The sequence below is a fragment of the Engystomops pustulosus genome, unplaced genomic scaffold, assembly GCF_040894005.1.
Source record: "Engystomops pustulosus unplaced genomic scaffold, aEngPut4.maternal MAT_SCAFFOLD_106, whole genome shotgun sequence".
Lineage (NCBI taxonomy): Eukaryota > Metazoa > Chordata > Amphibia > Anura > Leptodactylidae > Engystomops > Engystomops pustulosus.
Genome location: NW_027284988.1, coordinates 308,977 through 330,749, shown reverse-complemented (window position 1 = coordinate 330,749; position 21,773 = coordinate 308,977). Strand labels below are relative to the sequence as shown.

Genomic DNA, 21,773 nt, shown 5'->3' with positions numbered 1-21,773 from the left:
TACAGGTAAGAAGTATAGACGGGCTAGATTACACCCCGCGTGGCTACAGCTACAGGTAACAAGTATAGACGGGCGAGATTTAACATCAATAAGACGCCCCAGAAATTATGTATCCCGTAAAAATGAATCTCTTATATATAAACATTCGGCAACAGTTTTAAAGCTTGTAACATGTGACCATCCATATCTGCTGTGAATGGGGTTCTTTCCCTTTATTGCCCCGCCATGTGGCCGGACAGCAGTCACCACCACTTCAGTACTTACGTTTTCCAAAAAATGACAAATTCTCAAAGTCACTGGAAAGCTGAGACGGTTATTAAGTTAATTTTGGTGAAAGGCAGAAAAAGTTTTTTAATAAGTAAACACAAAAGATATCACCCAAAGTTCAAACTAATCCTAAAGTACAATGTATCATCTGGATTCTATAAAGTGTTCCAAAGAACCGCTCAAGGTTATTCTAAAAATAGTTCCCGATTAGGAAGGTAAAAAGTGGCCACGGCGGCAAGTGCCCAAGTAATGAGGTCAGAGCGGGGATCAGCAGTGGTGTGAGGTCGGGGAGAAGATGTGATGGCATGGGGTCAAGTGCACAAGTAATGAGGTCAGAGCGGGGATCAGCAGTGGTGTGAGGTCAGGGAGAAGATGTGATGGCATGGGGTCAAGTGCCCAAGTAATGAGGTCAGAGCGGGCATCAGCAGTGGTGTGAGGTCGGGCAGAAGATGTGATGGCATGGGGTCAAGTGCACAAGTAATGAGGTCAGAGCGGGGATCAGCAGTGGTGTGAGGTCGGGGAGAAGATGTGATGGCATGGGGTCAAGTGCCCAAGTAATGAGGTCAGAGCGGGGATCAGCAGTGGTGTGAGGTCGGGGATTAGATGTGATGGCATGGGGTCAAGTGCACAAGTAATGAGGTCAGAGCGGGGATCAGCAGTGGTGTGAGGTCAGGGAGAAGATGTGATGGCATGGGGTCAAGTGCCCAAGTAATGAGGTCAGAGCGGGGATCAGCAGTGGTGTGAGGTCGGGGAGAAGATGTGATGGCATGGGGTCAAGTGCACAAGTAATGAGGTCAGAGCGGGATCAGCAGTGGTGTGAGGTCGGGGAGAAGATGTGATGGCATGGGGTCAAGTGCACAAGTAATGAGGTCAGAGCGGGGATCAGCAGTGGTGTGTGGTCGGGCAGAAGATGTGATGGCATGGGGTCAAGTGCACAAGTAATGAGGTCAGAGCGGGGATCAGCAGTGGTGTGAGGTCAGGGAGAAGATGTGATGGTATGGGGTCAAGTGCACAAGTAATGAGGTCAGAGCGGGGATCAGCAGTGGTGTGAGGTCGGGGAGAAGATGTGATGGCATGGGGTCAAGTGCACAAGTAATGAGGTCAGAGCGGGATCAGCAGTGGTGTGAGGTCGGGGATTAGATGTGATGGCATGGGGTCAAGTGCACAAGTAATGAGGTCAGAGCGGGGATCAGCAGTGGTGTGAGGTCAGGGAGAAGATGTGATGGCATGGGGTCAAGTGCACAAGTAATGAGGTCAGGGCGGGGATCAGCAGTGGTGTGAGGTCGGGGAGAAGATGTGATGGCATGGGGTCAAGTGCACAAGTAATGAGGTCAGAGCGGGATCAGCAGTGGTGTGAGGTCGGGGATTAGATGTGATGGCATGGGGTCAAGTGCACAAGTAATGAGGTCAGAGCGGGATCAGCAGTGGTGTGAGGTCGGGGATTAGATGTGATGGCATGGGGTCAAGTGCACAAGTAATGAGGTCAGAGCGGGATCAGCAGCGGTGTGAGGTCGGGGAGAAGATGTGATGGCATGGGGTCAAGTGCACAAGTAATGAGGTCAGAGCGGGGATCAGCAGTGGTGTGAGGTCGGGAATTAGATGTGATGGCATGGGGTCAAGTGCCCAAGTAATGAGGTCAGAGCGGGGATCAGCAGTGGTGTGAGGTCAGGGAGAAGATGTGATGGCATGGGGTCAAGTGCACAAGTAATGAGGTCAGAGCGGGATCAGCAGTGGTGTGAGGTCGGGGAGAAGATGTGATGGCATGGGGTCAAGTGCACAAGTAATGAGGTCAGAGCGGGATCAGCAGTGGTGTGAGGTCAGGGAGAAGCTGTGATGGCATGGGGTCAAGTGCACAAGTAATGAGGTCAGAGCGGGATCAGCAGTGGTGTGAGGTCGGGGAGAAGATGTGATGGCATGGGGTCAAGTGCACAAGTAATGAGGTCAGAGCGGGGATCAGCAGTGGTGTGAGGTCGGGAATTAGATGTGATGGCATGGGGTCAAGTGCCCAAGTAATGAGGTCAGGGCGGGGATCAGCAGCGGTGTGAGGTCGGGGAGAAGATGTGATGGCATGGGGTCAAGTGCACAAGTAATGAGGTCAGAGCGGGATCAGCAGTGGTGTGAGGTCAGGGAGAAGATGTGATGGCATGGGGTCAAGTGCACAAGTAATGAGGTCAGAGCGGGATCAGCAGTGGTGTGAGGTCAGGGAGAAGATGTGATGGCATGGGGTCAAGTGCACCAGTAATGAGGTCAGAGCGGGGATCAGCAGTGGTGTGAGGTCGGGGAGAAGATGTGATGGCATGGGGTCAAGTGCCCAAGTAATGAGGTCAGGGCGGGGATCAGCAGTGGTGTGAGGTCAGGGATTAGATGTGATGACATGGGGTCAAGTGCACAAGTAATGAGGTCAGAGCGGGGATCAGCAGTGGTGTGAGGTCGGGAATTAGATGTGATGGCATGGGGTCAAGTGCCCAAGTAATGAGGTCAGGGCGGGGATCAGCAGTGGTGTGAGGTCAGGGAGAAGATGTGATGGCATGGGGTCAAGTGCACAAGTAATGAGGTCAGAGCGGGGATCAGCAGTGGTGTGAGGTCGGGAATTAGATGTGATGGCATGGGGTCAAGTGCCCAAGTAATGAGGTCAGGGCGGGGATCAGCAGTGGTGTGAGGTCAGGGAGAAGATGTGATGGCATGGGGTCAAGTGCACAAGTAATGAGGTCAGAGCGGGGATCAGCAGTGGTGTGAGGTCGGGAATTAGATGTGATGGCATGGGGTCAAGTGCCCAAGTAATGAGGTCAGGGCGGGGATCAGCAGTGGTGTGAGGTCAGGGAGAAGATGTGATGGCATGGGGTCAAGTGCACAAGTAATGAGGTCAGAGCGGGATCAGCAGTGGTGTGAGGTCAGGGAGAAGCTGTGATGGCATGGGGTCAAGTGCCCAAGTAATGAGGTCAGGGCGGGGATCAGCAGTGGTGTGAGGTCGGGGATTAGATGTGATGGCATGGGGTCAAGTGCACAAGTAATGAGGTCAGGGCGGGGATCAGCAGTGGTGTGAGGTCGGGGATTAGATGTGATGGCATGGGGTCAAGTGCACAAGTAATGAGGTCAGGGCGGGGATCAGCAGTGGTGTGAGGTCGGGGAGAAGATGTGATGGCATGGGGTCAAGTGCACAAGTAATGAGGTCAGGGCGGGGATCAGCAGTGGTGTGAGGTCGGGTATTAGATGTGATGGCATGGGGTCAAGTGCACAAGTAATGAGGTCAGAGCGGGATCAGCAGTGGTGTGGGGTCGGGGATTAGATGTGATGACATGGGGTCAAGTGCACAAGTAATGAGGTCAGAGCGGGATCAGCAGTGGTGTGAGGTCAGGGAGAAGATGTGATGGCATGGGGTCAAGTGCACAAGTAATGAGGTCAGAGCGGGATCAGCAGTGGTGTGGGGTCGGGGATTAGATGTGATGGCATGGGGTCAAGTGCACAAGTAATGAGGTCAGAGCGGGGATCAGCAGTGGTGTGTGGTCGGGCAGAAGATGTGATGGCATGGGGTCAAGTGCACAAGTAATGAGGTCAGAGCGGGGATCAGCAGTGGTGTGAGGTCAGGGAGAAGATGTGATGGCATGGGGTCAAGTGCACAAGTAATGAGGTCAGAGCGGGATCAGCAGTGGTGTGGGGTCGGGGATTAGATGTGATGACATGGGGTCAAGTGCACAAGTAATGAGGTCAGAGCGGGATCAGCAGTGGTGTGAGGTCGGGGAGAAGATGTGATGGCATGGGGTCAAGTGCACAAGTAATGAGGTCAGAGCGGGGATCAGCAGTGGTGTGTGGTCGGGCAGAAGATGTGATGGCATGGGGTCAAGTGCACAAGTAATGAGGTCAGAGCGGGGATCAGCAGTGGTGTGAGGTCAGGGAGAAGATGTGATGGCATGGGGTCAAGTGCACAAGTAATGAGGTCAGAGCGGGATCAGCAGTGGTGTGGGGTCGGGGATTAGATGTGATGACATGGGGTCAAGTGCACAAGTAATGAGGTCAGAGCGGGATCAGCAGTGGTGTGAGGTCGGGGAGAAGATGTGATGGCATGGGGTCAAGTGCACAAGTAATGAGGTCAGAGCGGGGATCAGCAGTGGTGTGTGGTCGGGCAGAAGATGTGATGGCATGGGGTCAAGTGCACAAGTAATGAGGTCAGAGCGGGCATCAGCAGTGGTGTGTGGTCGGGCAGAAGATGTGATGGCATGGGGTCAAGTGCACAAGTAATGAGGTCAGAGCGGGGATCAGCAGTGGTGTGAGGTCGGGGAGAAGATGTGATGGCATGGGGTCAAGTGCACAAGTAATGAGGTCAGAGCGGGGATCAGCAGTGGTGTGAGGTAGGGGAGAAGATGTGATGGCATGGGGTCAAGTGCACAAGTAATGAGGTCAGAGCGGGGATCAGCAGTGGTGTGAGGTCGGGGATTAGATGTGATGGCATGGGGTCAAGTGCACAAGTAATGAGGTCAGAGCGGAGATCAGCAGTGGTGTGAGGTCGGGGATTAGATGTGATGGCATGGGGTCAAGTGCACAAGTAATGAGGTCAGAGCGGGATCAGCAGTGGTGTGAGGTCAGGGAGAAGATGTGATGGCATGGGGTCAAGTGCACAAGTAATGAGGTCAGTTCGGGGATCAGCAGTGGTGTGAGGTCGGGGATTAGATGTGATGGCATGGGGTCAAGTGCACAAGTAATGAGGTCAGTTCGGGGATCAGCAGTGGTGTGAGGTCGGGGATTAGATGTGATGACATGGGGTCAAGTGCACAAGTAATGAGGTCAGAGCGGGGATCAGCAGTGGTGTGAGGTCGGAGATTAGATGTGATGGCATGGGGTCAAGTGCACAAGTAATGAGGTCAGAGCGGAGATCAGCAGTGGTGTGAGGTCGGGGATTAGATGTGATGGCATGGGGTCAAGTGCACAAGTAATGAGGTCAGAGCGGGATCAGCAGTGGTGTGAGGTCAGGGAGAAGATGTGATGGCATGGGGTCAAGTGCACAAGTAATGAGGTCAGAGCGGGGATCAGCAGTGGTGTGAGATCGGGGAGAAGATGTGATGGCATGGGGTCAAGTGCACAAGTAATGAGGTCAGTTCGGGGATCAGCAGTGGTGTGAGGTCGGGGATTAGATGTGATGGCATGGGGTCAAGTGCACAAGTAATGAGGTCAGTTCGGGGATCAGCAGTGGTGTGAGGTCGGGGAGAAGATGTGATGGCATGGGGTCAAGTGCACAAGTAATGAGGTCAGAGCGGGGATCAGCAGTGGTGTGAGGTCGGGGATTAGATGTGATGACATGGGGTCAAGTGCACAAGTAATGAGGTCAGAGCGGGGATCAGCAGTGGTGTGAGGTCGGGGAGAAGATGTGATGGCATGGGGTCAAGTGCACAAGTAATGAGGTCAGAGCGGGATCAGCAGTGGTGTGAGGTCGGGGATTTGATGTGATGGCATAGGGTCAAGTGCACAAGTAATGAGGTCAGAGCGGGGATCAGCGGTGGTGTGAGGTCGGGGAGAAGATGTGATGGCATGGGGTCAATTGCACCAGTAATGAGGTCAGAGCGGGGATCAGCAGTGGTGTGAGGTAGGGGAGAAGATGTGATGGCATGGGGTCAAGTGCACAAGTAATGAGGTCAGTTCGGGGATCAGCAGTGGTGTGAGGTCGGGGATTAGATGTGATGACATGGGGTCAAGTGCACAAGTAATGAGGTCAGAGCGGGGATCAGCAGTGGTGTGAGGTCGGGGAGAAGATGTGATGGCATGGGGTCAAGTGCACAAGTAATGAGGTCAGAGCGGGATCAGCAGTGGTGTGAGGTCGGGGATTTGATGTGATGGCATAGGGTCAAGTGCACAAGTAATGAGGTCAGAGCGGGGATCAGCAGTGGTGTGAGATCGGGGAGAAGATGTGATGGCATGGGGTCAAGTGCACAAGTAATGAGGTCAGTTCGGGGATCAGCAGTGGTGTGAGGTCGGGGATTAGATGTGATGGCATGGGGTCAAGTGCACAAGTAATGAGGTCAGTTCGGGGATCAGCAGTGGTGTGAGGTCGGGGATTTGATGTGATGGCATGGGGTCAAGTGCACAAGTAATGAGGTCAGAGCGGGGATCAGCAGTGGTGTGAGGTCGGGGATTAGATGTGATGACATGGGGTCAAGTGCACAAGTAATGAGGTCAGAGCGGGGATCAGCAGTGGTGTGAGGTCGGGGAGAAGATGTGATGGCATGGGGTCAAGTGCACAAGTAATGAGGTCAGAGCGGGATCAGCAGTGGTGTGAGGTCGGGGATTTGATGTGATGGCATAGGGTCAAGTGCACAAGTAATGAGGTCAGAGCGGGATTCAGCGGTGGTGTGAGGTCGGGGAGAAGATGTGATGGCATGGGGTCAATTGCACCAGTAATGAGGTCAGAGCGGGGATCAGCAGTGGTGTGAGGTCAGGGATTAGATGTGATGGCATGGGGTCAAGTGCACCAGTAATGAGGTCAGAGCGGGGATCAGCAGTGGTGTGAGGTAGGGGAGAAGATGTGATGGCATGGGGTCAAGTGCACAAGTAATGAGGTCAGAGCGGGGATCAGCAGTGGTGTGTGGTCGGGCAGAAGATGTGATGGCATGGGGTCAAGTGCACAAGTAATGAGGTCAGAGCGGGCATCAGCAGTGGTGTGTGGTCGGGCAGAAGATGTGATGGCATGGGGTCAAGTGCACAAGTAATGAGGTCAGAGCGGGGATCAGCAGTGGTGTGAGGTAGGGGAGAAGATGTGATGGCATGGGGTCAAGTGCACAAGTAATGAGGTCAGAGCGGGCATCAGCAGTGGTGTGTGGTCGGGCAGAAGATGTGATGGCATGGGGTCAAGTGCACAAGTAATGAGGTCAGAGCGGGGATCAGCAGTGGTGTGAGGTCGGGGAGAAGATGTGATGGCATGGGGTCAAGTGCACAAGTAATGAGGTCAGAGCGGGATCAGCAGTGGTGTGAGGTCGGGGAGAAGATGTGATGGCATGGGGTCAAGTGCACAAGTAATGAGGTCAGAGCGGGCATCAGCAGTGGTGTGTGGTCGGGCAGAAGATGTGATGGCATGGGGTCAAGTGCACAAGTAATGAGGTCAGAGCGGGGATCAGCAGTGGTGTGTGGTCGGGCAGAAGATGTGATGGCATGGGGTCAAGTGCACAAGTAATGAGGTCAGAGCGGGGATCAGCAGTGGTGTGAGGTCGGGGAGAAGATGTGATGGCATGGGGTCAAGTGCACAAGTAATGAGGTCAGAGCGGGGATCAGCAGTGGTGTGAGGTTGGGGAGAAGATGTGATGGCATGGGGTCAAGTGCACAAGTAATGAGGTCAGAGCGGGGATCAGCAGTGGTGTGAGGTTGGGGAGAAGATGTGATGGCATGGGGTCAAGTGCACAAGTAATGAGGTCAGAGCGGGGATCAGCAGTGGTGTGAGGTCGGGGAGAAGATGTGATGGCATGGGGTCAAGTGCACAAGTAATGAGGTCATAGCGGGGATCAGCAGTGGTGTGAGGTCGGGGAGAAGATGTGATGGCATGGGGTCAAGTGCACAAGTAATGAGGTCAGAGCGGGATCAGCAGTGGTGTGAGGTCGGGGAGAAGATGTGATGGCATGGGGTGAAGTGCACCAGTAATGAGGTCTTAGCTTGACACTTTAGAGGAAACTTTCTCATCAGTAAGGTTAGAGAAGTTATATGGGAGGGGCATTGGATAACCTGGGTCGGTTTTAGGGATTAAAGTTGGAAACTTGCTCTGTTGCCTACGTCAAGGGATTGGGCTGATGGAGCAGTTATCTGACAGGGAAATGCCAACTCCAACAACTGGTTTGTTAAATACTAAAATATGTGTTGTCGCTCATAGTTATATACTAAACAACAAAACAAATACCTGATAAAATGGAATTTAAATTCCATTAAAACCAACTAAATATGACTTGTGAAAGTGGCAGGGAGTGTAAAATGGAGACCACCATAGGAGAGCACAACAGGGGAGGCAGTATCAGATGAAGTCAGTTAAGAGCACAGCAGATTCTGCAGTGGCTATTGAAATTGGTGGTGACCAGCATAGGATATTACAGCAGAAGATGCAGTGTCAGATAATCTGTGGAAACCACTATAAGAGTAAGCTGCAGAGGGTGCAAAGTCCGTGGAGACCACCAAAAGAGCATGCAGCAGGGGGAGGCAATCAGATGGATGTTGTGGTGACCACCATAAGAGACGCCGACATAGCGAAAATCTGTTACGGCTGACACATGGAATGGGGTTGGGGTGTCCACTGTGTGATAATATGACTTGTTATGGCTGATAAACGATAGAGCAGGGGTCCCCAAACTACGGCCCGCGGACCGTTTCTATCTGGCCCCGTCGCTTGGCGAGCCGGGCCCCTGTGGCCTCTACCCCTAGAAGAGGGAGGTTCTACCATCACCATAGACAGGGGACGTCCTCTACACCTAGAGGAGAGGAGGTTCTACCATCACCATAGACAGGGGACATCCTCTACACCTAGAGAGGAGGAGGTTCTACCATCACCATAGACAGGGGACATCCTCTACACCTAGAGAGGAGGAGGTTCTACCATCACCATAGACAGGGGGCATCCTCTACACCTAGAGGAGAGGGGGTTCTACCATCACCATAGACAGGAGGCATCCTCTACACCTAGAGAGGAGGAGGTTCTACCATCACCATAGACAGGGGGCATCCTCTACACCTAGAGGAGAGGAGGTTCTACCATCACCATAGACAGGGACATCCTCTACACCTAGAGGAGAGGAGGTTCTACCATCACCATAGACAGGGGGCATCCTCTACACCTAGAGGAGAGGAGGTTCTACCATCACCATAGACAGGGGGCATCCTCTACACCTAGAGAGGAGGAGGTTCTACCATCACCATAGACAGGGGGCATCCTCTACACCTAGAGGAGAGGGGGTTCTACCATCACCATAGACAGGAGGCATCCTCTACACCTAGAGGAGAGGAGGTTCTACCATCACCATAGACAGGGGGCATCCTCTACACCTAGAGGAGAGGAGATTCTACCATCACCATAGACAGGGGGCATCCTCTACACCTAGAGGAGAGGAGGTTCTACCATCACCATAGACAGGGGCATCCTCTACACCTAGAGGAGAGGAGGTTCTACCATCACCATAGACAGGGGGTGTCCTCTACACCTAGAGGAGAGGAGGTTCTACCATCACCATAGACAGGAGGCATTCTCTACACCTAGAGGAGAGGAGGTTCTACCATCACCATAGACAGGGGGCATCCTCTACACCTAGAGGAGAGGAGGTTCTACCATCACCATAGACAGGGGACATCCTCTACACCTAAAGAGGAGGAGGTTCTACCATCACCATAGACAGGGGGCATCCTCTACACCTAGAGGAGAGGAGGTTCTACCATCACCATAGACAGGGGGCATCCTCTACACCTAGAGGAGAGGAGGTTCTACCATCACCATAGACAGGGGGCATCCTCTACACCTAGAGGAGAGGAGGTTCTACCATCACCATAGACAGGGGGCATCCTCTACACCTAGAGGAGAGGAGGTTCTACCATCACCATAGACAGGGGACATCCTGTACACCTAGAGGAGAGGAGGTTCTACCATCACCATAGACAGGGGGCATCCTCTACACCTAGAGGAGAGGAGGTTCTACCATCACCATAGACAGGGGACATCCTCTACACCTAAAGAGGAGGAGGTTCTACCATCACCATAGACAGGGGGCATCCTCTACACCTAGAGGAGAGGAGGTTCTACCATCACCATAGACAGGGGGCATCCTCTACACCTAGAGGAGAGGAGGTTCTACCATCACCATAGACAGGGGGCATCCTCTACACCTAGAGGAGAGGAGGTTCTACCATCACCATAGACAGGGGACATCCTGTACACCTAGAGGAGAGGAGGTTCTACCATCACCATAGACAGGGGGCATCCTCTACACCTAGAGGAGAGGAGGTTCTACCATCACCATAGACAGGGGACATCCTGTACACCTAGAGGAGAGGAGGTTCTACCATCACCATAGACAGGAGGTATCCTCTACACCTAGAGGAGAGGAGGTTCTACCATCACCATAGACAGGGGACATCCTCTACACCTAGAGGAGAGGAGGTTCTACCATCACCATAGACAGGGGACATCCTGTACACCTAGAGGAGAGGAGGTTCTACCATCACCATAGACAGGGGGCATCCTCTACACCTAGAGGAGAGGAGGTTCTACCATCACCATAGACAGGGGGCATCCTCTACACCTAGAGGAGAGAAGGTTCTACCATCACCATAGACAGGGGGCATCCTCTACACCTAGAGGAGAGGAGGTTCTACCATCACCATAGACAGGGGACATCCTCTACACCTAGAGGAGAGGAGGTTCTACCATCACCATAGACAGGAGGTTTCCTCTACACCTAGAGGAGAGGAGGTTCTACCATCACCATAGACAGGGGACATCCTCTACACCTAGAGGAGAGGAGGTTCTACCATCACCATAGACAGGGGGCATCCTCTACACCTAGAGGAGAGGAGGTTCTACCATCACCATAGACAGGAGGTATCCTCTACACCTAGAGGAGAGGAGGTTCTACCATCACCATAGACAGGGGGCATCCTCTACACCTAGAGGAGAGGAGGTTCTACCATCACCATAGACAGGGGGCATCCTCTACACCTAGAGGAGAGGAGGTTCTACCATCACCATAGACAGGGGGCATCCTCTACACCTAGAGGAGAGGAGGTTCTACCATCACCATAGACAGGGGGCATCCTCTACACCTAGAGGAGAGGAGGATCCACCATCACCATAGACAGGAGGCATCCTCTACACCTAGAGGAGAGGAGGTTCTACGATCACCGTAGACAGGGGGCATCCTCTACACTTAGAGGAGAGGAGATTCTACCATCACCATAGACAGGGGACATCCTCTACACCTAGAGGAGAGGAGATTCTACTATCACCATAGACAGGGGCATCCTCTACACCTAGAGGAGAGGAGGTTCTACCATCACCATAGACAGGAGGTATCCTCTACACCTAGAGGAGAGGAGGTTCTACCATCACCATAGACAGGGGGCATCCTCTACACCTAGAGGAGAGGAGGTTCTACCATCACCATAGACAGGGGGCATCCTCTACACCTAGAGGAGAGGAGGTTCTACCATCACCATAGACAGGGGGCATCCTCTACACCTAGAGGAGAGGAGGTTCTACCATCACCATAGACAGGAGGTATCCTCTACACCTAGAGGAGAGGAGGTTCTACCATCACCATAGACAGGGGGCATCCTCTACACCTAGAGGAGAGGAGGTTCTACCATCACCATAGACAGGGGGCATCCTCTACACCTAGAGGAGAGGCGGTTCTATCATCATCATCATCATAGACAGGGGACATCCTCTACACCTAGAGGAGAGGAGATTCTACCATCACCATAGACAGGGGACATCCTCTACACCTAGAGGAGAGGAGGCTCTACCATCACCATAGACAGGGGGCATCCTCTACACCTAGAGGAGAGGAGGTTCTACCATCACCATAGACAGGGGGCATCCTCTACACCTAGAGGAGAGGAGGTTCTACCATCACCATAGACAGGGGGCATCCTCTACACCTAGAGGAGAGGAGGTTCTACCATCACCATAGACAGGGGGCATCCTCTACACCTAGAGGAGAGGAGGTTCTACCATCACCATAGACAGGAGGTATCCTCTACACCTAGAGGAGAGGAGGTTCTACCATCACCATAGACAGGGGGCATCCTCTACACCTAGAGGAGAGGAGGTTCTACCATCACCATAGACAGGGGGCATCCTCTACACCTAGAGGAGAGGAGGTTCTACCATCACCATAGACAGGGGGCATCCTCTACACCTAGAGGAGAGGAGGTTCTACCATCACCATAGACAGGGGGCATCCTCTACACCTAGAGGAGAGGAGGTTCTACCATCACCATAGACAGGAGGCATCTTCTACACCTAGAGGAGAGGAGGTTCTACCATCACCATAGACAGGGGGCATCCTCTACACCTAGAGGAGGTTCTTAGCATAAAATCAATGACTGCTGCCCGGGGTTGCTCATTGGAGGAAAGGGCTATCGCTACGCGGGAGAGATTGGGGCCAGTGATTCTAAGAGAATTTCTGGGTTTGTGGAAATATGAGGATGATACAACGGCCATAAATCCAGGGATCGGTAAATGTACGATAGATTGTTGTCGTAGAGTTACAGGAAGTTCTTGATGGATGAAGAGTCTGGTTACGCTGAGGTTTGTGACGTAATGACTAAAGTAAATTAAGAAATGTTCATTTTTAATTTTGCTCAACAATTTATTACATCAAAAAATAAGACCCCGGGCAAAGTGTGATATAAGGGGCTGTGTATTCTCTCCAGGGATGGGGGTGTAGAGCCGCCCACTGGAGACCCCCCGGGAGGTTTTCTTGATGGATCTATGTCTTTGTCTTCTTCAGGAACGTCTGGTCCTTGTATAAGCCGCACTCCAATGTCCTGTGGCTGCACTATCTGTGTGACAAGCTTCTTACTGAAGCCAAGTGCATGAAGAAGCCGAGCTCTGCCGTCCAGCGCCGCGATCTCCGCAGACTCCAGGACTTCAGGAGGGAGGTCCGACACTACGGATCCGCCACAGAAGTGCTGAAGAGGAGCCGCTTGTTCAAGTGAAGTCTCCCTGATCCCTCTGCTGGACACACGGGGTCCACAAAGGGTGTGGCTTCTGGACTTTATATAAACCATTTGCTATAATCATTTTTATAATCATTTTAGAGTCTATTGGTATCTGCTCCTGGATTAGGAAAAGACCAAAAAAACGGATCCGTTTTATAGCTGGAGCGTCTGTGTCATTTACAGGAAGAGGCTGATGTGGCTTTGCCCCAGGCCCTTCCTGCCCCCAGTCATAGGGTAATAATGAGACTTGTATATTTTTGGATCTTTTATTATAAATATAGAAAAATAGAGGAAAAAATCTAATAAAAGAAATGGTGTAATGTGTGGAGTAACTCACCATAAAGGCCTTATTAGCCGTGTTTTTTATTCATATACTTGGTCTTTCTTTTTCTTTGTCTTGTGGCTTCCTCCGTGTTTGACTCTGCGTTTGCCAGGAAAGATTTTTGTGGCTTTTAACCTTGGATCGGAGCTTCCTTCTCTAAATGACATTTTAGGGCCAGAGCAGAGATGTATAGACCTGCCATAAATAAACCCTAGTACAACAGAATCATGGCAGAACCTCTGAACATTGCAAGATGACGGGCGTCTCATCCTGGACACAGGGCCAATGGGGAAGGCTCATCAGTTTTCATGAGGGTTTTGTCTGGCGGTATTGGAGGAATAATATATAGTTCCAAATAGAATGGACAAGCTACATAATTATGTTCACCCACCAACAGGGTAGAGTCAGGGGGATTAGCTCATGTCAAATCTTCCTGTTAAGAGCCATGGAGTCTTATCTGACAACAGTTTTTTATGTTTGCGCTGCACATTTGTGCATTAAAGTTTAAAATCTTAATAAATATCTACATGTAGTCTTCGCCCCTTCCTGATGCAGGACAGAATATTACTGCACAGACCGACTTCCTAACCTGTCGATGCCAGAAGCTGCGAGTGTCAGTCTGTAACACCCACGATTAAAGATTCCTCCAATCAAGGGTGTTAACCCCTTAAATGCATGACTGGGGCGTCTGAAGGGGTTTCCGGTATGTATTGGACTCCCCTCGCCGACCCGACTGCAACTCGCTGAGCATGCGCAGCATGAATTACATAACACACTGCAATACATTCATATTGTACTGTGTTGGCTCAATATGAGCTTGCTTAAAGAGGACCTTCTACCACCTCACACATGTAGAGATTATATACCATCCTGTGGGGGCGGCTACACAGATTTAGGGGCACTTTGAATTTTCTGTCTAGCCCCTGTGGTTGCGGAGATAACATTCCCAGTATCTGACCATTGTAATCAGTGTTTGGTCAGAGAGGAGGAGGAGCTGGGGGCGTGTGTTATGCTAATCTTCTCATACTGTCAATCAGTGGCAGGCAATGTCAGAGAAGCTTTTATGAATATTGAGCTGTGAGTTTTTTCTATGGTTGTGTTCAGACACATTCTGCTAATATTCTCTTGACATTGTGTTACCATAATCACAGTGTTTTGTCAGTTTTGCTTGCGGTTGCATTTACGTGGCTTTTACGTCGTGATTACACTGCGTTTGCGCTACGGTTACGCTTATGCAGCGTTTGCGACAGTTACTTTAACGTGGCATTAGAATTACGTTTACTTTTACACAACGTTTGTGTAACATTTACGCTTACGCAGCACTTGCATCACGTTTACGAGGCGTTTGCGTCACATTTACGCTTACACGCCACTTGCGTCACACTTGCGCTTATGCGGCGTTTGCAGCACGTTTGCGCTTATGTGGGGTTTGCATCATGGATACGCTTACGCGGAGTTTGCGTCACACTTACGCAGCATTTGCATCACGTTTATGCTTTAAAGCCACTTGCGTCATGTTTGCGCTTATGCGGCGTTTGCGTCACAGTTATGCATACGCAGCGCTTGCGGCATGGTTACACTTACACAGCCCTTGCGCCATGGTTACGCGCCATTTGTATCACGTTTACACTTACTCGCCATTTGTGTCACGTTTACTTTTGTGGCGTTTTAATTGTTTACTTTTACACGTTTGTGTCATGTTTACGCTCACGCAGCGTTTGCATCACATTTATGAGGCCTTTAGATACACACAGAGAAATTACATCTCACCACTGACAGCATGAGAGAAGATTAGCATAAGACACGCCCCCAGCTCCTCCTCTCTGACCAAACACAGATTGTAATGGTCACATCTCGGGACTAATAACTCTGCAACCGCGAGGGCTAGAAGGAAAATTCAAAGTGCCCGAAAAACTATGTAGCAGCCCCTACAGAATGGCGTGCTGATCTCCATATAAGTGAAGTAGCGAAAGGTCCTCTTTAAGCCAAACTGTAAAATAAATAAAAGTTGTAAAAGTTTTTCTTCTAATAAAAATAAAGTTCCTTTACAGGTACAAAAAACCCACATATTTAGTATTGTCACGTCTGTAATAATCTGTACAATCAATTAGAAACCTTATTGGACCTGGAAAAATAAAAACCTGGAAAACTTGCCAAAAATGTACATTTTTCATCAAATCCCCTAATAATACAAAAAGTTATGTGCTCCAAAATGGAGGGATATGGGGGATTGTTATACCCGTAACAACCTATATGGAGCTTTTTGGTGTTTTATCCACTGAGAATGTGCACATTTTTTTGAAAAAATAAATTCTGTTAGCCAAAAAAAATTTCAAAATGGCACCTGATTAGTTTTGTCCCTGCTGGATATGTACCTGACCCTATAGAGACATCTATATATCTCCTCCTGCTACATGTGTGACTGGGATACAGCTACAGGTTGTAGTTACACTAGTATATACCCACTCGCTGCAGACACTTCTGTATATCTGTATATATGGTACAACACTTGGAATATCTATAGGTACATGTATAGAGTCTACTATATCATAAATAGTTATATACATACACATACTCCTTGGGGTAAGTGCTGCCGCCCAGGGGTCAGGAAGAAAAAGAGCAATTTCCAGTGTCGCCAGACTAAATACCCTTAAAGTGTAACTGTCATTTAAAAAAACCTTTGATACGTTGTAGGGCAGGAAATTTTAAGCCCTTTTGCAATTGGATTAGTTCCCTGAATCTTGCTTCTTCCTCTTGTATTCTGCAGCCTTCCCCCTGCTATCAGTGACTCCTTAGATAGCTGTTGCTAGGCCCAGTCCATCTTCACTGAGCTGACTATGGAGGGAGAATGAGACACGTCCTCTCCTCCCCCTGCTCTCAGCTGTTTACCTCATGGCTCAGTGCTCCAGGAGCACCAACTAATGTAGTAACCACACAACTACACCCTTATCTCTCCCTCAGCTTTCCCTACACCTGTACATACACTAATAATCCACACAGACACAAGATCACATTCCCCATCACCTCACACAGCAGGAGAGACTCCAAGGCCTCATGTGCGGTGCTGAAGGTATAGAGAGGTAGGTAGATGCATAGATATGATATGGTGTCATTGCTCAGCAGTGTTTGCTTGTGATGAGGTGACCCTGAGGGAAACCCTGGTTGCTATGAGCCAAAAAAAGGCACTAAATAAGGACAAAGAGGCCAAATACTTTGAGGACTTATTCCCAGGGACACGTGGAGCAGAATTATGTTTATTGTGCTCAGAATGACGGTTACACTTTAAGGGTTGTCCCATCCATCTCCACCGTAAGAACCCTCAGGATAGACCCCAGTGTATGCAGGGACCTGACGCTGTATACAGACTTCTCTATCCCTGCTGCTGAGGGTGAGCCGTCTACTTACTGTGCGTGTACGCTGATGGGGTGTGCGAGGCGGATGGACACTCGGCGCTCGCTGGTGGAGCGGTGTTGTGTATCGTCTTGTCACAGGATTGGTCCAGTGGCTGTTAGGCACGTGGTCAGGAGGAGTAGAGCAGCATATGGTAACTATATGTCCGGGGCTCCTATAGTTTTATAGATATCAGATTTCAGCTTCTCGTCCAGCTAGGAAGAGGTCCAGAAATTAATTGGCAAAATTCTTCCTTCCAGCCCCCCATCCCAGTCAGCCAGACACCATGGGGGACATTAATCATAGTGGGTCTCAGGTTCGTCTATTTTTGTGCCTGGTTTATTCTTCTTTTGGCTCCTGTTCTATGATGGATCTAGTTCTGGCTTAGTAAATTCGTTTTGGAATTGCCTCATGTCCGATTCATTTGCGCCAAATTTGTTAGATCTCATTTGTGAGCAATAATGAAAGGAGACTGAGAAAATGTGACAGAACGTTCAGGGCTTCATCTCTGCACAAAAAACTATCATTGTGATGTAACTGCAGGGACTAAAAGTGACAGAGATGTAAAAAAAAAATTCTTGCTGAAATGAGTCTTTTCGTTTTTTATTATAATGTACAGGAAACAGAGTCTGATAATATTCTCAGATCTGTACAATAAGACGATAATCACTCACAGAGATGATCCCATAGAAAATCGTTACTGGAGAAATTTTACATTTTAAAACTGCTCCGAAGTATTTTCCATGTTCTTAGAGGGTTAATTTTTCATTTTGGAACCTAAAATTTATGTTTTTAGTAATGTAAAGTGATTTTTTTTTTGGAAGTGCACCTGCTCAGAGTAGGTGCATTTGGGGCTCAAAACAGTCTAACAGACTATGATTAATGTCCCCCCATGAGCTTTATGAGCTGGTTTTAGGACCAGTTATCTGACACCTCGGTATGAGACCAAGTCATGTGTCTATTGGCATCAAAGAGAAGCCACTTTCCATGACACAGGTGTCCGTGGTCTCTCTGATTGGTTTGTGTGGAACACGCAACCGTGGCTTTCCAAGAAAATGCATCACATCGCTGTATTTACACATGGATTAATAAAGGAGAAGCTGTTTTTATGGAGCTGGAAGATTCAACCCTTTTTCTTTGATGTCCTTCTGCTGGAGATGTTGACATCAGCGCTGAGGACAAGTGGCCGATGGGGTGAGAGCTGGAGAGACCGTCTTCAAGTGACTGTGTATTCCTGTAACGATGACCGAAGATTTCTCTGATGATCATAGTATATAAGGCCAGAAAAAGACACAAATCAATCAAGTCCAACCGTTACTTAAATAAATGTTTTAACGCCATAACCCGTGATATTTTTTCTCTCCAGAAAGGCATCCAGGCCTCTCCAGAACATGTACATAGAGCCGGCCATAACAACCTCCTGCGGCAGAGAGTTCCACAGTCTCACTGCTCGTACAGTAAAGAACCTTTGTCTATGGTGATGGTAGAACCTCCTCTCCTCTAGGTGTAGAGGATGCCCCCTGTCTATGGTGATGGTAGGACCTCCTCTCCTCTAGGTGTAGAGGATGCCCCCTGTCTATGGTGATGATAGAACCTCCTCTCCTCTAGGTGTAGAGGATGCCCCATGTCTATGGTGATGATAGAACCTCCTCTCCTCTAGGTGTAGAGGATGCCCCCTGTCTATGGTGATGGAAGAACCTCCTCTCCTCTAGGTGTAGAGGATGCCCCCTGTCTATGGTGATGGTAGAACCTCCTCTCCCCTAGGTGTAGAGGATGCCCCCTGTCTATGGTGATGGTAGAACCTCCTCTCCTCTAGGTGTAGAGGATGCCCCATGTCTATGGTGATGATAGAACCTCCTCTCCTCTAGGTGTAGAGGATGCCCCTGTCTATGGTGATGGTAGAACCTCCTCTCCTGTAGGTGTAGAGGATGCCCCTGTCTATGGTGATGGTAGAACCTCCTCTCTAGGTGTAGAGGATGCCCCCTGTCTATGGTGATGGTAGAAGCTCCTCTCCTCTCGGTGTAGAGGATGCCCCCTGTCTATGGTGATGATAGAACCTCCTCTCATCTAGGTGTAGAGGATGCCCCTGTCTATGTTGATGGTAGAACCTCCTCTCCTGTAGGTGTAGAGGATGCCCCTGTCTATGGTGATGGTAGAACCTCCTCTCCTCTAGGTGTAGAGGATGCCCCTATCTATGGTGATGGTAGAACCTCCTCTCCTCTAGGTGTAGAGGATGCCCCCTGTCTATGGTGATGGTAGAACCTCCTCTCCTCTAGGTGTAGAGGATGCCCCTGTCTATGGTGATGGTAGAGCCTCCTCTCCTCTAGGTGTAGAGGATGTCCCCTGTCTATGGTGATGGTAGAACCTCCTCTCCTCTAGGTGTAGAGGATGTCCCCTGTCTATGGTGATGGTAGAACCTCCTCTCCTCTAGGTGTAGAGGATGCCCCCTGTCTATGGTGATGATAGAACCTCCTCTCCTCTAGGTGTAGAGGATGCCCCTGTCTATGGTGATGGTAGAGCCTCCTCTCCTCTAGGTGTAGAGGATGTCCCCTGTCTATGGTGATGATAGAACCTCCTCTCCTCTAGGTGTAGAGGATGCCCCCTGTCTATGGTGATGGTAGAACCGCCTCTCCTCTAGGTGTAGAGGATGTCCCCTGTCTATGGTGATGGTAGAACCTCCTCTCCTCTAGGTGTAGAGGATGCCCCCTGTCTATGGTGATGGTAGAACCCCCTCTCCTCTAGGTGTAGAGGATGTCCCCTCTCTATGGTGATGGTAGAACCTCCTCTCCTCTAGGTGATAGGATTCCCCCTTTCCATGGTGATGGTAGAACCTCCTCTCCTCTGGGTGTAGAGGATGCCCTCTGTCTATGGTGATGGTAGAACCTCCTCTCCTCTTGGTGTAGAGGATGCCCCCTGTCTATGGTGATGATAGAACCTCCTCTCCTGTAGATGTAGAGGATGCCCCCTGTCTATGGTGATGGTAGAACCTCCTATCCTCTAGGTGTAGAGGATGCCCCCTGTCTATGGTGATGGTAGAACCTCCTCTCCTCTAGGTGTAGAGGATGCCCCCTGTCTATGGTGATGGTAGATCCTCCTCTCCTCTAGGTGTAGAGGATGCCCCCTGTCTATGGTGATGGTAGAACCTCCTCTCCTCTAGGTGTACAGGATGTCCCCTGTCTATGGTGATGGTAGAACCTCCTCTCCTCTAGGTGTAGAGGATGCCCCCTGTCTATGGCGATGGTAGATCCTCCTCTCCTCTAGGTGTAGAGGATGCCCCCTGTCTATGGTGATGGTAGAACCTCCTCTCCTCTAGGTGTAGAGGATGTCCCTGTCTATGGTGATGATAGAACCTCCTCTCCTCTAGGTGTAGAGGATGCCCCATGTCTATGGTGATGATAGAACCGCCTCTCCTCTAGGTGTAGAGGATGCCCCATGTCTATGGTGATGATAGAACCTCCTCTCCTGTAGGTGTAGAGGATGCCCCTGTCTGTGGTGATGGTAGAACCTCCTCTCCTGTAGGTGTAGAGGATGCCCCTGTCTATGGTGATGGTAGAACCTCCTCTCCTCTAGGTGTAGAGGATGCCCCCTGTCTATGGTGATGGTAGAAGCTCCTCTCCTCTAGGTGTAGAGGATGCCCCCTGTCTATGGTGATGATAGAACCTCCTCTCCTCTAGGTGTAGAGGATGCCCCTGTCTATGTTGATGGTAGAACCTCCTCTCCTGTAGGTGTAGAGGATGCCGCCTGTCTATGGTGATGGTAGAACCTCCTCTCCTCTAGGTGTCTATGGTGATAGAACCTCCTCTCCTCTAGGTGTAGAGGATGCCCCTGTCTATGGTGATGGTAGAACCTCCTCTCCTCTAGGTGTAGAGGATGCCCCCTGCCTATGGTGATGATAGAACCTCCTCTCCTCTAGGTGTAGAGGATGCCCCTGTCTATGGTGATGGTAGAGCCTCCTCTCCTCTAGGTGTAGAGGATGTCCCCTGCCTATGGTGATGATAGAACCTCCTCTCCTCTAGGTGTAGAGGATGCCCCTGTCTATGGTGATGGTAGACCCTCCTCTCCTCTAGGTGTAGAGGATGTCCCCTGTCTATGGTGATGATAGAACCTCCTCTCCTCTAGGTGTAGAGGATGCCCCCTGTCTATGGTGATGGTAGAACCGCCTCTCCTCTAGGTGTAGAGGATGCCCCCTGTCTATGGTGATGGTAGAACCGCCTCTCTTCTAGGTGTAGAGGATGTCCCCTCTCTATGGTGATGGTAGAACCTCCTCTCCTCTAGGTGATAGGATTCCCCCTGTCTATGGTGATGGTAGAACCTCCTCTCCTCTGGGTGTAGAGGATGCCCTCTGTCTATGGTGATGGTAGAACCTCCTCTCCTCTAGGTGTAGAGGATGCCCCCTGTCTATGGTGATGATAGAACCTCCTCTCCTGTAGATGTAGAGGATGCCCCCTGTCTATGGTGATGGTAGAACCTCCTCTCCTCTAGGTGTAGAGGATGCCCCCTGTCTATGGTGATGGTAGAACCTCCTCTCCTCTAGGTGTAGAGGATACCCCCTGTCTATGGTGATGGTAGATCCTCCTCTCCTCTAGGTGTAGAGGATGCCCCCTGTCTATGGTGATGGTAGAACCTCCTCTCCTCTAGGTGTAGAGGATGTCCCCTGTCTATGGTGATGGTAGAACCTCCTCTCTTCTAGGTGTAGAGGATGCCCCCTGTCTATGGCGATGGTAGATCCTCCTCTCCTCTAGGTGTAGAGGATGCCCCCTGTCTATGGTGATGATAGAACCTCCTCTCCTGTAGATGTAGAGGATGCCCCCTGTCTATGGTGATGGTAGAACCTCCTCTCCTCTAGGTGTAGAGGATGCCCCCTGTCTATGGTGATGGTAGAACCTCCTCTCCTCTAGGTGTAGAGGATGTCCCCTGTCTATGGTGATGGTAGAACCTCCTCTCCTCTAGGTGTAGAGGATGCCCCCTGTCTATGGCGATGGTAGATCCTCCTCTCCTCTAGGTGTAGAGGATGCCCCCTGTCTATGGTGATGGTAGAACCTCCTCTCCTCTAGTTGTAGAGGATGTCCCTGTCTATGGTGATGGTAGAACATCCTCTCCTCTAGGTGTAGAGGATGCCCCC

At 50.4% G+C, this 21,773-nt stretch overlaps 1 protein-coding gene across 1 annotated transcript in view; it reads left to right on the top strand.

The window, feature by feature from the left end:
* The window catches only part of HASPIN (histone H3 associated protein kinase), a 53,295-nt gene extending 39,275 nt beyond the window's left edge, over nt 1–14,020 (top strand). Inside the window, exon 10 of the mRNA XM_072131621.1 lies at nt 12,729–14,020. Within this exon, the coding sequence (XP_071987722.1) occupies nt 12,729–12,936 (208 nt within the window). The 3' untranslated portion in view covers nt 12,937–14,020. The remainder of the gene's footprint in view (nt 1–12,728) is intronic.
* The last annotated feature ends 7,753 nt before the right edge of the window (nt 14,021–21,773 follow it).